This window comes from Miniopterus schreibersii (assembly GCF_964146895.1).
Source record: "Miniopterus schreibersii genome assembly, chromosome: 5".
Taxonomy (NCBI): domain Eukaryota; kingdom Metazoa; phylum Chordata; class Mammalia; order Chiroptera; family Miniopteridae; genus Miniopterus; species Miniopterus schreibersii.
In genome coordinates this window covers 90,543,055-90,556,174 of record NC_138106.1, presented here as the reverse complement: position 1 = coordinate 90,556,174, position 13,120 = coordinate 90,543,055, and the positions used below count along the sequence as shown (strand labels likewise).

The window sequence follows — 13,120 nt, the reverse complement described above, 5'->3', positions numbered from 1 at the left end:
ACAACACACCTGTGAGGCAGAATACATCACTAGCTCCATTTTAAAACTAGGAGAACTGAGGCTCAGTCACAGAGCCAAGGTCAAATCCAAGTCTTCCTACTATAAGAGGATGTTGAATGCTTAAATAATCAAGCTATTACTATTGGGTAAGAGCGGGGTCACTACCGGTAATGCGACCCGTGGAAGGGGTGGAGAAGGAACCCTCGAGACTGACTGCTGAGGAACCTGAAAGGCAGGGCGAGGGCCCGGGCGCAGCAGCGGACGCCAGGCGCCGCTGCCAAGGCTGCCCTGCCCTGCCCTGGAAAGACTCCTCCTTTTTCCAGGGAAAACTTACACGACCTAGGGGGGCTCGGGAATCTGGAATTTTGGCACGCCCAGTCCCTCAGGTGTATTTGCGAAGCTGGCGTGGCGACCGGGACGGAGCCTGACCCCGGGCCTTCCCGGCAGGGGAACCCGCGGGGGCCGCCGGCTCGGCCTTACCGTCTCCACTCTGCCCAGGAAGAGCTCCTTGGCGAACGCGCTGGCGGGCGGGCTGGAGCGCAGCGCGCGCCGGCTGCCCGCGAGGGCCTGCAGGGCCCGGCAGGTGCGCGAGCGGAGCCCGCCGCCGAGCATGGCCGCAGCGCCCGCCCTTCTGCCGCGCCGCCCGCCCGGGCCTTCGGCGCGCGCTCGGGCCGCGCCCGCTGATGACGCCGCCGGTCCGCGCCTTCCGCCGGCGCCGGCGCGCGTGCGCGGCCTCCTCGGAAGTCGCCGCCGCCGTCTCGGCGGCCTCGCGCGGGGAAGGCGGCGGCGGCGGGGAGGCTCGTTCTAAAGTCCCAAGGGTTGTCTGCAAGACGTGACCACGGGAGCCTCTCGGTGCCCGGAGCCTGAGCGGCGGCCTAGTTGCCCCCGTCCCTCCCTGTCACCAGCTGGGCTGGCGGAACGTGGCGGAAGGAAAGCAAAGCCAAGCAAGGGGGAAGCGCCCCGGGATCCGCGCCCCCGAGGGGACCCGCCGGGCGGGTCACGTGGCGTTTTGTAAGTGGCTTGTGGGCTCGCGAAGATTCATCTTGTTTTGATTCGCAGCTTACACCTAGTAACACGCGTGTTTCCGGAAGAGAAAAGGGCGCCCTGCCGGAGGAGGCCGGGCGCCGGCAGCGGGCGCGCGAGGGGCGGCTGCGGGGCGTGGCCGCCGCCGGAAGCTCCTCCCCGCGGCCGCCGGACCCGCTGGGCGCCCGGCGCGGGCAGCCGCCGCCTCCGCCTCCGCCTCCGCCTCCGCCTCCGCCTCCGCCTCCGCCTCCGCCTCCGCCTCCGCCGCCGCCGCCGCCGCCGCCGCCGCCGCCGCCGCCGCCGCCGCCGCCGCCGCCGCCGCCGCCTGAGGCCCGCGGCCCTCGTGGGGGCGCCGCCGGGAGCGCGCCGCGCGAGCTTGCAGGTCGCAGCGTGTTTGCGGGTGTCCCGCGGGGTCGCCGCGGCCCCGTCGGAGCGGTGAGGCGCGGCCCGGGGCGGCAGGAAGGGCCGCTGGCGGGCGGCGCCGCCGGGGCTGGGCGCCGTTTTGCCGAACAGGGGTCAGGTCGACCCAGGAATCGGCGCGTCAGTTCCTGTTTAGCGTAAGTCAGGCAAATAAGAAATCCAGTGGCACACAGTTTCCAAAACAAAAACTGGGAAAAGTGTAAAGCTTAATTTCTCAGTACTCTATTGTGTACAGTGGGAGATGCTTCTGGAGTTCTACTAGTTTGCCAGTTTCTAAGTTTCGTTTTCTCATCTGTAAAAGTGGGTTTTTCTGGAGAGAAAGTGAAGGAAGCCCTATGGAACTGGCGCGCGAAGTGCGCGGCGTTTTCCTTTCTTACTGCAGGAAGGAGAGGGGGCCGCGCCGAGATTGCCGTCTGACCCTGGAGTGCTGGGTGTGTAAACAGTTCGCTGCAGGCATGAGTTTCCCAACTCGGTGTTTAAAACACCCCCGGTGAGTGCCGCTCCCGTCCTTGTGCTTCGCAGAGGCTGTACTTCTTACACATCGAAGGTTTGAGGCAACCATGTGCCAAACAAGTCTGTCGGTGCCCGTTTTCCAGCAGCGTGTGCACACTCATGTCTGTGGCACGGTTTGGTGATGCTCACAATATTTCAAATTTCATTATATGTGTTACAGGCGTCTTATTTAAGAAACGCATCGCATAAGGCTATCGCTGCCTCGGTAGCAACGCCTCTGGTAGATCTGGGCAAAGTGAACTGAAGATCTTCAGGAGCGGATTCAGCATTAAGATGCCATTAAAACATTTGTGATTCACAGGAAAAGTCAAACTTTTAACATTAACAGGAGTCTGGAAGAAGGTGCTTTCAACAATCATGGCTGAGTTTGAGGGGTGTAGGCTTCAGTGGAGGAAGTAATGCAGATGTGACAAATAGCACCACATTGCTGTCTTATTTTAAGAACTTGCCAGGTCATGCCAGCCTTCAGCAGCCACCACCCTGATCAGTCAGCAGCCATCCACATCTAGGCAAGACCCAGAAAAACAAGTACAACTCACTGAAGGCTCAGGTCATGGTTAACATTTTTTTAGCAATAAAGTATTTTTAAGTTAAGATGTGTGCATTGTCTTTAGACATAATGCTATTGTACACTTAATAGACTATAGTATATTGTAAACATAATACGCACTGGGAAGCCAAAAATTTGTGTGACTCAACGTTATTGCGATACTTTATGGCTGTGGTCTGGAACCAAACCCATAATATCTGCAGTATGCTTGTATCTCTGAATTTCCTTCCTGTGTGAGTTCCATACAAAACTTACCAGCATACAAGCTGACACTCTTACTTAGCCATAATGTTAGTATACCATGATGTTTGGTTTTGGGGCTCAGCACATTGTCTGAGTAGAAAACTACTCCTAGATCCCCTCAGTGTTAAAGCTGCAAAATCAGAAGCCAGTGGAGAAATTTACTTACAGAACTGGAGAAAAGAAAGGGGCAGAATTGTCTCCCTTTCCAAGGCTACAAGATCAATAATCATTTATGTGAAAAATGAGTCTAGTCAAGGTTCCTGCCTTACAGTAGTATATATCTTAATAAAGCACCCACAAATAAGTTGTACAGATCTTACCACCAGTTTATTTCCTGCTGAGATCTCCCTACTGTCTAGAAATCAAAGACCTATGTGTACAGAGGTGTCTCCCAGAGAAGTCATTGTCTTACACACTAAATTATGTTGTCCAGTATTCTTCCCCTTTTAATTTATAGTCTTACTTGGGGTACATTAGTTATTATGGAAACATGGAAGTCACAGTCTTGTTGAAAGTCACAAAGGTAGTGGAGTGTGTCAGTCTATGGTCATTGGTGCCAATTTAATTACAACTGGAATCCCCAGTTAGAAGAAGGAAGCTGTACTCAGCAAACCTCAGTGGCAGCCCAGGACAGCACAGCTGCTAGACACCTCAATGATGTTACAGCTCAGATGTCCTCAGACAAGGCCCTTCTCCAGACAGCTGTGTTCTGCTTAATTCCAGTTTGGTCCAACCCAGACCACCCAGCTCTGCTCTGCCCTGCCCTGCCCTGGTCCACTCCACTCTGATTTGGCAAGATGTCGTTGATGTTTCAGCTTCAGCTCCAGCTGAAGAAACACAGTTCGATCTTTGGTGGAAAGGGACAAGGTGCTCCCCGTGCTAGAGGGGTATTGACATAGAAAAGTCACTGCCACTGGTCTGTGCTTGGTTTACCCTCATGCAAATGAGGGTTCCAAATTCTCACAGCTTGATTGGCCCGTAAAGTATAGTCCTGATTGGTCTGAGTGGCGCTGCTCTGATTGGTCTATGGGTATGCTAATAAAGATATAGATGTACAGCTTACATTGGATGGGGAAAGTCTCAGTCCTATTGGTTGAAGTAGGATTCTAGGATCTCAAGGGCAGGCTCAGGTGGCCAGAACACAGTGCAGACAGGCAGGCTAGTGCAGGAGGTGGGTAGCTTAGTGCAGGCTTCTCCTTGAAATATTTGCTAAAAGGCCCCTGTTTAGAAATGGCTGCTAGGCTCTCTTTTTAAACTTTGAGCCCAGTTAGCCACAAGGAGACTTAGACATGAGCAGAGCCCTGCTGATGGGCCAGGTGCAGAGACTCACCAGGGCAAAAAGCCCCAGATGCCCAGCAAGGGGGAAAACTGGGAAAACAAGGACCTTGTCCCCAGGGGAACCTCTCCTCCCCCAGCACTTCGCTGGTCATGCAGTTTAGACCCCCTGTGCATTTCTTCCCTGAAGATAACATTTGGCCTCAGCTGTATTTCAGCTCCAGGCCCAGAAAAGCAGCAAAACCAGACAAGTGCTGCTGTGGCTACCTCAGGACCAGATACATTGACTAATGATCCCACCCTGGCACCGACCAATCAGTGGAGACCACGGCCCTGAAAGAGCACACCTGGAAAGCTAATGAATATTCTATTGAGGCCCTCCCCCGAGACCTCCCCTAAGCTTTCCACCAGCAAGAAAGAAATATGCTCCAAACAAAGGACCCAGCGTATGCCCCCACCCCCACCAGGGAAGCACACCAGCTCCAGCTGCGTCCCCCTTCTTCCCTCCGAGAGGACCCCACCTGATGTGCAACCAGGAGAGCAATGGGCAGCAACAGTTCATCCCGGGCTTACCCCCTGAACCTGTCCCGAGGCTCCCTATCTCTGACTTCTCAGTAAACCAAAGCAGCCCAGCCTGGGCTCTCCTGTTACTTCTAGGTGTTGTAGGCAATGGGACCAGCACTGGGTGTTAGGCCTGTGGGGGTCATATCAGATCTAGGTTTAGCAACCTTCCAACTTGGGTTCTTGCTAGGAAAGAATTCAGAGCCAAGACCTAAAGTATAAGAGAACATTTATTTGGTAAATTACAGAGGTGGAAGAAGTAATTCCCAGAAGAAATGGGCCTACGAAACAAGTTATAGAGGCAAAGGAAGGGCCTTTGGGCCTTGGGAGTGAGAAAGCTAATGCTAACGAAAGGCAAAGACAAAGGTTCTGGCTTCTAGGAGGGAGAGGGCTGGGTCCTCTGTCCTAATGGTTTTATCTTAGTGGAGGTCCTAGAGAAAGGTCTCATTATAATATTCAGCAGCTTCCCAGGTGTGTCCTTTCAGGGTTGTGGTCTCCGCTGATTGGTTTGTGCCAGGGTGGGGCCATCATTTAATGCAGCTGGTCCTGAGGTCAGCCATGCTGTCACTTGTCTGGTTTTGCTGCTTTTCTGAGCCTGGAGCCGAAGTACAACTGAGGCCTAGATGTTATCTCTAGAGAGGAAAGGTCAGGGGGTCTAAACTGCATGACCAGCAATGTGTTAGAGGAGGCAAAGCCACCCTGGGGTCCCACCCTACAGTTGTCCATTGCTATGCACCTGGGCTTTCCACCCTGATGACCTCTGTACCTGGCCCATCATCCTTGCTCTGCTCATGTTTGCCTAACTGCCTATCACATATGCACTGTCCTAAGTATATTTTTGTTGTCATCATGGATCCAATACCCTTTGGCTCAATACCCTTCCCTTTGGGTATCCCATCCCCCATCCCTTTTTAAATAAATAAATTTATTTTTTATTCACCATCTGAGATGGCTATTTAGCCTGCCCAAGCACCACTGACTTTAACCTTTCAGAGACCTTGGTAGATATCTTTCTCTGGGTTGACAAGTGTTACAGGTTGAATTATGTACCTCCAAAACTCATTTGTAGAAGTCCTAATCCCCAGTACCTCAGAAAGTGACCTTATTTGGAAAGAGGATTTCCTATTCCATTTTGTTGCAAATGTAATTAGCTAAGTTAGGGTGAGGTTATACTGGAGTAGAGTGGAACCCTAATCCAGAATGACTGGTGCCCTTATAAGGAGGGGAATTTGGACATAGATGTGCACATAGGGAGAACGTCATGAGGATGAAGGCAGAGATCAAGGTAATACTGCTGTCAGATGGGGCTGTGTCAGGTCCATAACTGCAACTGCTAGCACCCCAAGAAACAACAGGGCTAGAGCCCACACTCGCTTAGGGCCACACAGCAGTCAGGACTGGGACCCCCCTTCCCCATGGGGCAAGAGATGAAACTGTATAAAAAGCAACTGGGAGGAAACAAAGACTATTTGGCTAAAAGAAAATATTAAAAGCCCCATCAACATCCTCAAAACAGTAAGAGAAATTTTTGTACTCATGAAACAAGAACTGAATACTATGAAAAAATAAGTATTTTGAAAAACAAAAGAGCTATTTAATAAGAAAAACAAGGTAACAAGTGAAAGCCTCCACTAAAGAATTGAAAGTAAAATTGAGGAAATCCCAGAAAGTAGAGCATAAAATTTGAGAACTAGTCCAATAAATGAATCAAAGTATTTTCAAAAAGAATGTCAAGGTGGGATTAGGATAAAAATCATCAATGAAATGAATCAAGAAAATTTCTCAGGATTGAGAGAGATAAGTTTCCACATTAAAGGACCCATCAAATACTCAGTGCAATGAATGAAAACATACTCAAACTGAGGAATATAATTTTGAATTTTAGAACACTAGGGACAAAGAGAAAATGCCACAAGCTCCCAGAGAGATATAGGGATGAAAATGGCTTCATATTTCTTAGCAACACTGGGAGCTAGAATAGAAAGAACCAAAGCCACCAAATTCCAAACAACCTTTTTCTGAAAATAATTTTCAAGCTAAAACCTATAATCAGTCAAATTGTCAATCAAATGTGAAAGTAGAACAAAGGCATTTTTCAACATACAATGGTCCCAATACTTTACCTCCCATGTAGGCATCCTTTCCCAGGAAGCTACTGCTGGACATGCTCCATTAAAGCAAAGGAGTAAACTGCAAGTGAAGACGACCAGCAAACAAGTAATCCAGTACAGGAAAGGGGTAAAGGGAACCTTAGGTTAGTTACAACAATCATAGAGGATAAGCAACTGAAATATAAGAAGATTCAAACATTTGTTTGATAACTAAGGAAAGTGTAGGGCTCCATTTCTATAGGCGTGCATGAAAGTAAACAGAAGCTAACTTTTATCCATGAGCCTCACCAAGATGGCTAAATACGGCTGAAAATGAGCAACGAGACAGTACATCCCGACGACAGAGATGTTTGCACCGTACACTGGTGCCTCTCCCTCAACCAATATTTTGGCAGGAACCTTTGAATCCTCATAGCTCTTACATTGGAATAAATTATAAATCCTGAACAAGAAGACTTAATTTTTTAAAAAGTATGTTTTTATTGATCTTGGAGAGAGGGAGAGGGGGAGAGAGAAATATGAATGATGAGAGAGAGTCATTGATTGGCTGCCTCCTGCGCACCCCCGACTGGGGATGGAGGCCGCAACTGGCGCATGTGCCCTGACCGGGAATCGAACTGTGATCTCCTGATTCATGGGTCGATGTTCAACCACTAAACCACACCGGCCGGGCAAGAAGAATTTTTTTCTCTTTTTTTTTATTCAAAATATTACAGATGTCCCATTTTTCCCCCACTGATCCACTCCACCCTGAACCCATTCCCTGCCCCAGGCCTTCACCACATTATTGTCTGTATCCATGGGTTATGCATATGTGCATATAAGTTCTTTGGTTAATCTCTCCCCCGCCTCCACCTTCCCTCTGAGATCCCTCAGTCTGTTCCATGCTTCCATGTCTGGACCTATTTTGTTCATCAGTTTATTCTGTTCTTTAGAGTCTACATATGAGTGAATCATGTGATACTTGTCTTTCTCTGACTGGCTTCTTAATCACACACAAATTATACACATGAATACCTCCGGAAGGGACCACAGTAAGCTGGTAATGATAGTTGCCTCAAGGGAGAGAACTGGGAGGATGGGGAGAGAGAACAATAAACAAGATTTTATTTACTGCTGCTTGTTTCCTTTGAAAATTTTTTGAATTTTCTACTGTTGTTTCTTTTTTTAACTTTTTATTTATTGATTTGAGAGAAACATTGATTTGCTGTTCCACTTATTTATATATTCATTGGTTGACTCTTACATGTGCCCTGACCAGGGATCGAACCCGCAACCTTGATGTATCAGGACAACACTCCAACCAGCTGAGCTACCCAGCTGTTTCTTTTGAATTTTGTACCATGTGCATGAGGTACTTATTCAAAATAAATTAATAAGATAAAATAGATCTTTAAAAATCATACTTGTCACTATTAATCACCTTATTGGAACTTCTGCCAATAATAATTCTTGAGGACATGATTACAAAATAACCTGCTACATTATTTTAGCCTTTCCCACATACTCTTAAGGCAAACATTTCATGTTAGCTATCTCACCAACATGAACAGAACACTAAATTCCATAAGCTTGGTAAGCAGGCAACAATGAACAGAAAGCATTTCTTGCCATTTATCCTGCCTTGAGGGAACCTGTGGGTCTGAAGCTTCTGGAGGAGCAGAAAGAGCATACAACTAGGATGCTGGCAGAAGTGGGCTTCTGTCCCCAGTCTCTGCTTACTACCTGGGTGACCTTGTACAAATCACAAGCTATCTGTGCCAGTTTCCTCCAACAGGATAGGAGTGATATTGGAATATAATGAGGTGACCTGGAGGAAAGCAGCCAGCACAGTGCCTGATCCAGGCAAGGCCCTTTGAAAGTGTCAGTAGAATCCAAAGCAGGTACTTTAACAAGTGTCATGTTCTTTCTCTCTGGCATTCTTTCCTTTAATTTGGAAATGTTGGAAAATGGTACCCTTATCTGTGCCTAAGGAATTCCCCTACTGGCCTAATAAGCTTTACTACCACTAAAAAGAAAACAAAAATGTTATCTAAATTAAAGTTGGTTTCTAACCAGTTTCTATATTTGCTTCTGAAAGGGGAACAGAGTGAATGGGGGTGTGGTGGCCTTCCCCAGGATGGCCTCCACAGGTCCCTAGCTTCACACCCTTGTGCAATCCCCTTCCTGCATTACAATATCATTTGTCTGTTTGACCGATAGTGCTGGTATGTTCTTTCTCAGATTAGACTAAGCACTTCAGCTTCTAATATGATCTCTCTCCTCCCTCTGTTATCACACACTCTGGGCGAAGCTGTGTCACAGTGCCCAGCCCTATGGAAAGTCCCACCCAGTGAGCGAGGACCAGAAGCCTCCTGCCAATACCTGTGTGAGTGAGCTTGGAAGTGGATCCTCCAGCCCCCAGTCAAGCCTTTACAGATTGCATCACCTGCTGACATCCTGACTGCAAACTCATAAGAGATTCTGAGCCACAATAAAACTATCAAAGTAAGGATGTTAACCTTCAGTTTCCATCACTTGGTAACCAGCCGCCAAAATAACCCTCAATGATCCCTGCCTTCTGATATTTACACCATTTAGACAATGAAAGGCACAGAGACTGTACAAAATGAGAAGAGGCCGTTGGACATCCAAAATTCTACTGGCAGAAAGCAGACTGAGCTACAAACACGTTACCTTTCATGGAAAAGGAAGGATCACCCAGAGGGAGGAGCCAAGGGCAAATGAAGAACCATACCTGGGCAAAAATAGGACTGAGTCCTAGTCAAAGAGCTTCCAATATTTTCTTGGCTGCATTTCAAAACTGCTATGGACCAGTAACTGCTGCTGTGTGCCTCCCATCTCCCTCCCCCATCTGTGATGATGTCTACGGAGGTTATCCTATATAGACCTGTCTCACCATTGTGTGTTGGGCATGGCTGGGGGGTGGGGCTCAGAAAACGTATCTCTGGTTCTGAAGTCAAAGATATTGTGTTTCAAGAGCCTTACCTGCACCTGGATGATGAGATTCTGGACTTTGAGCTGATGTTATAATGGGTGAAGACTTTAGGAGGAAGAGTAAGCGTATTTTGTATGTAAAGGGAAAATGAATCACAGGGGGCTAGAGGTTGGACGGAGATAGCCAGCCTCCAAGACAATCCCCATTTCTACCCTTGTGTAATTCCCACCCACTGCATATGGGCTGGACTTAATGACTTGGTTCTAATGAATAGAATACGGCAGAGTGATCCTCTGTCACTGAGACGTGTCATAGAAAGCAATGCAGCATTGCTTTGGTTACCTTGGTGACTCACTCTGGGGAAGCCAGCAGCCATGCTGGGAGCAGTGCTATGCAGAGGACTATGTGGTAAAAAGCTGAATCCCTTGGTTAACAGTCCTAAATCCACGTATAAGCCCCCGGATAAGCCTTGAGATGATTATGGCCCTGGCTGACACTGAGGCTGCAACCTTGTGAGGAACCCTGGGCTTGAAGCACCAGTTAAACAACTCCCATATTTCAGACCCACACAAACTGGTGGATAAGAAATGTTTATTGTTTAAAGCCACTAAGTTTGGGGGTAATTTGTGATGCAGCAAAAAATAACTAATGCACTCCAATATCTCCAGTTTCAGTCCATCACTATGGGATCCATTCTAAATTTCTCTCTTTCCATACCTGTAATTCCCTTTTCTGACAATGAGAAACATAGCTACCAGTATCCTTAATACAATTACTTGTCAGTCACCTTCTACATAACAAATTTCCATTGTTGTGCCACATCATTCCTCCCCCATGTTTCATCTTCCTCACCTTTCAACACCCCTCATAAGGTTGCTGTGTACCCCTCCTCCCCCACCATGTGGATGCTTCCTCACCCCAGTCAGGTGCCACCACCCTGCTCTGGGCCTCTGTCTCTCCCTCCTAATGCTGTCCCTACATCTATCTCCTGAGGGGATTTGCAGGCTAAGACACCTGCAGCAAAACATCTCCCACAGGCCCTCCAGATTCCTGTGCAGCTTCTGCTATTATTGCAAAGAGCCAGGACATTAGAAAAGGGATTGCCACAAATTTAAATGCTTCAGGGACCTTTAGCCTTCTAATCAGCCTTCCCAGTGTCTCCTAATCCCCAATGATAGAGCTCAAAGGAACTACTGGGGCTTTTTCCAATCCTCCCTCTTAATCTGCTCAGAGAACGAATCTCCTCTCTCTGTCGTTAGTGACACTGGAGCCTCACTCTCCATGTGCAACCCCACTGCTCCGAACTGCTCTGCCTTAAAGTAAGAAAACAGTTAAAAAATAGTGTGGGTGTCAACAGTTTCCTGTCTCTGAATCTATGCCTTTTTGCTTAGTCCCATTAAGAGATACACACCCTTTTCTTCTTAGTTTCTCTGCCCCTGTGTATTGAGTAGGCTGAGACTTCCTAGAGAAGCATCATGCTGGAATCTGTTTCTCCTGAAAGGGGAAAATAATCCTAGAATTTGACAGGAGCTATGAAAATCGACAGTGAGCTCCTCATGACTGCATAACACTGATGGCTCACCCCAAGACCTCCTGGTGAACTGCAGGAGACTCCTCCAGGGAATGCTGATTTCTCACGGTTTACAGATGGTTCATATTTAAAGAAGAGCATGCTGAGGACTGTGCTGGATCCTACTGTAACCCCTTTTGAAGTCATGGAGGCAGCATCTTTACCTTTGGCTACTTCAGCACAGCAGGCTGAATCATGTGGGTATGCCCTTCAGGGTAGCTCATGACTTTGGAATGCTGTGGGCTATATTAATGACCCTCAAATTGTCACAGCTCCACTGAATATCCCTTAAAAATCATGATTTTTCTTCTGATTTCAATTAAAAGGATGGATTTATGGATTTCCTAATACTGAATCATTCTTGCATTCCTGAAATAAGCCCCTACTTCACTGTGAAGTATATTAGTTTACATTTAATGTGCCATTAGATGTTTGCTATTATTTTATTAACAATTTTGCATTGGTGGTCTGCAGTTTTGTTTTTACACAATATTTATCAGGTTTGGTAAACACTGATACAATCACTTCATAAAAAGAATTTGGAAGTTTTCCTTCCTTTGCTGTGATTTGAAAGCTTAAGTAGCATTGAGATTACCTGGTATTTGAAGGTTTGGAAGAAATCTTCCATGAAACCACACGGGCCTGGCAGGTTGACTAAGTTTTCTATTTCCCTTATGGGAATTTGTTTAAAATTCCTCCATCACCTGGGGTCAGTTTGGCTAATTCTCATTTCATCTACCTTTTTCAAATTTATTTGCAACAAACAATTTATTTGAAAACAATTCAAAAATTGTGGGGGTGTCAACAGAGAAATAGTAAAACTTAAAAAGCTGGTTCTTTGAAAAGAAACAAAGTGGACTTATAACCAAATCAGGATGAAAAGAAACAAACACACAAAATAAGAAATGATAAGAGGAAAGTAACTACTGAAATGAAGGCAGTTCTTAAAGTGAGTCTACAAAGTTCCAAAAGCAGCGGGGAACTTGTAACACAACACACATCATTCATTAAATATAGTTAAACAACCAATAAGATATGAAAGAACAGCACACATCATAAACTCAGCAGCTCAGAATACGGTAAAAGTGGAGGAGCGCCCCGTCTAGATTAGCTGAACCCCAATTAACCTGCAGATGCATGGGTCAAAAATGCACGTTTATTGCTTAATGCTGCTGAGTCCGGGGCTGTCACACAGAATTACTATGGCAATAGCTGAGCGATACATGAGTCAATCTTAAAATCTTTTTAATAGGAGAGCTAAACACACTACGCTCGTTGATACAGTTGGTATGTTTGGTCTTCTACCTGGGATATTTCACCTTGTGTAGTTACCTGTGGATGTTACTTTCTCCTCTCTTCCCCCACCAACGCATTTTGCTTTGCTTTATATTTGGGAAGATTTGTATTTTGTTCTGGAGGTTACCATTATAATAACACTTTGATATAACGTCGTTAGTCCACTGTTTTCTTACTTAGACTTTTACTGTTTGGCTTTATCAGGTTCAGTATCGTTTGACTCTCACCTAGTAACACAGGCAGGGACTAAGGCTCTTCCACTCGTCTTCCTTCTCTTCCCATTTAAAAGTTTGTGCTATTTCTATTTTGTCTGAACATATAACTTGCTTGGTACTCTCCCATCTGTATCCCCACTTCCGCTTCAGACCCAGATATGTACAATTTATGTATCCAGTGCTCGTCAGTCCTTTTGCCAAAATTTCTGGAATGTGTTGGTTGCATGGTTTGTCTGTGACAGATTCCCAGGAAGGACGCCTACGGAGTGTGTTCATCACATGCTTGTATGTTCAGAACCTGTGCAAAGCTACTTTTCTATCCTTTTGAATCTGAGATCCAGAGAGTTTATCTTCCGAGTTCATTAATTTTACTAGGATATGTCTTTCAGTGTTGATAATTCTGGG

General features: G+C 46.8%; 2 protein-coding genes and 1 long non-coding RNA gene across 4 annotated transcripts in view; 1 reads left to right on the top strand and 2 right to left on the bottom strand.

The window, feature by feature from the left end:
* ACAD9 (acyl-CoA dehydrogenase family member 9) overlaps positions 1–669 on the bottom strand; it is a 54,148-nt gene extending 53,479 nt beyond the window's left edge. Inside the window, exon 1 of one of the 2 annotated variants that reach the window (XM_081138986.1) lies at positions 481–669. In XM_081138986.1, the coding sequence (XP_080995112.1) occupies positions 481–612 (132 nt within the window). In that variant the 5' untranslated portion in view covers positions 613–669. The remainder of the gene's footprint in view (positions 1–480) is intronic. The other variant, XM_081138987.1, reaches the window with a different exon arrangement.
* A 61-nt stretch (positions 670–730) lies between these two features.
* LOC308557997 lies at positions 731–11,543 on the top strand. Its single transcript, XR_013998923.1, has 4 exons — positions 731–1,011; positions 1,826–1,933; positions 7,958–8,050; positions 8,990–11,543. It is a non-coding gene; the product is annotated as an uncharacterized lncRNA (long non-coding RNA).
* Positions 2,356–13,120, bottom strand: part of IQSEC1 (IQ motif and Sec7 domain ArfGEF 1) — a gene marked incomplete at its 5' end in the record, with an annotated part of 201,931 nt that continues 191,166 nt past the window's right edge. The window contains one exon of the mRNA XM_081138970.1: positions 2,356–2,461. Coding sequence (XP_080995096.1) covers positions 2,445–2,461 — 17 coding nt within the window. The 3' untranslated portion in view covers positions 2,356–2,444. The remainder of the gene's footprint in view (positions 2,462–13,120) is intronic.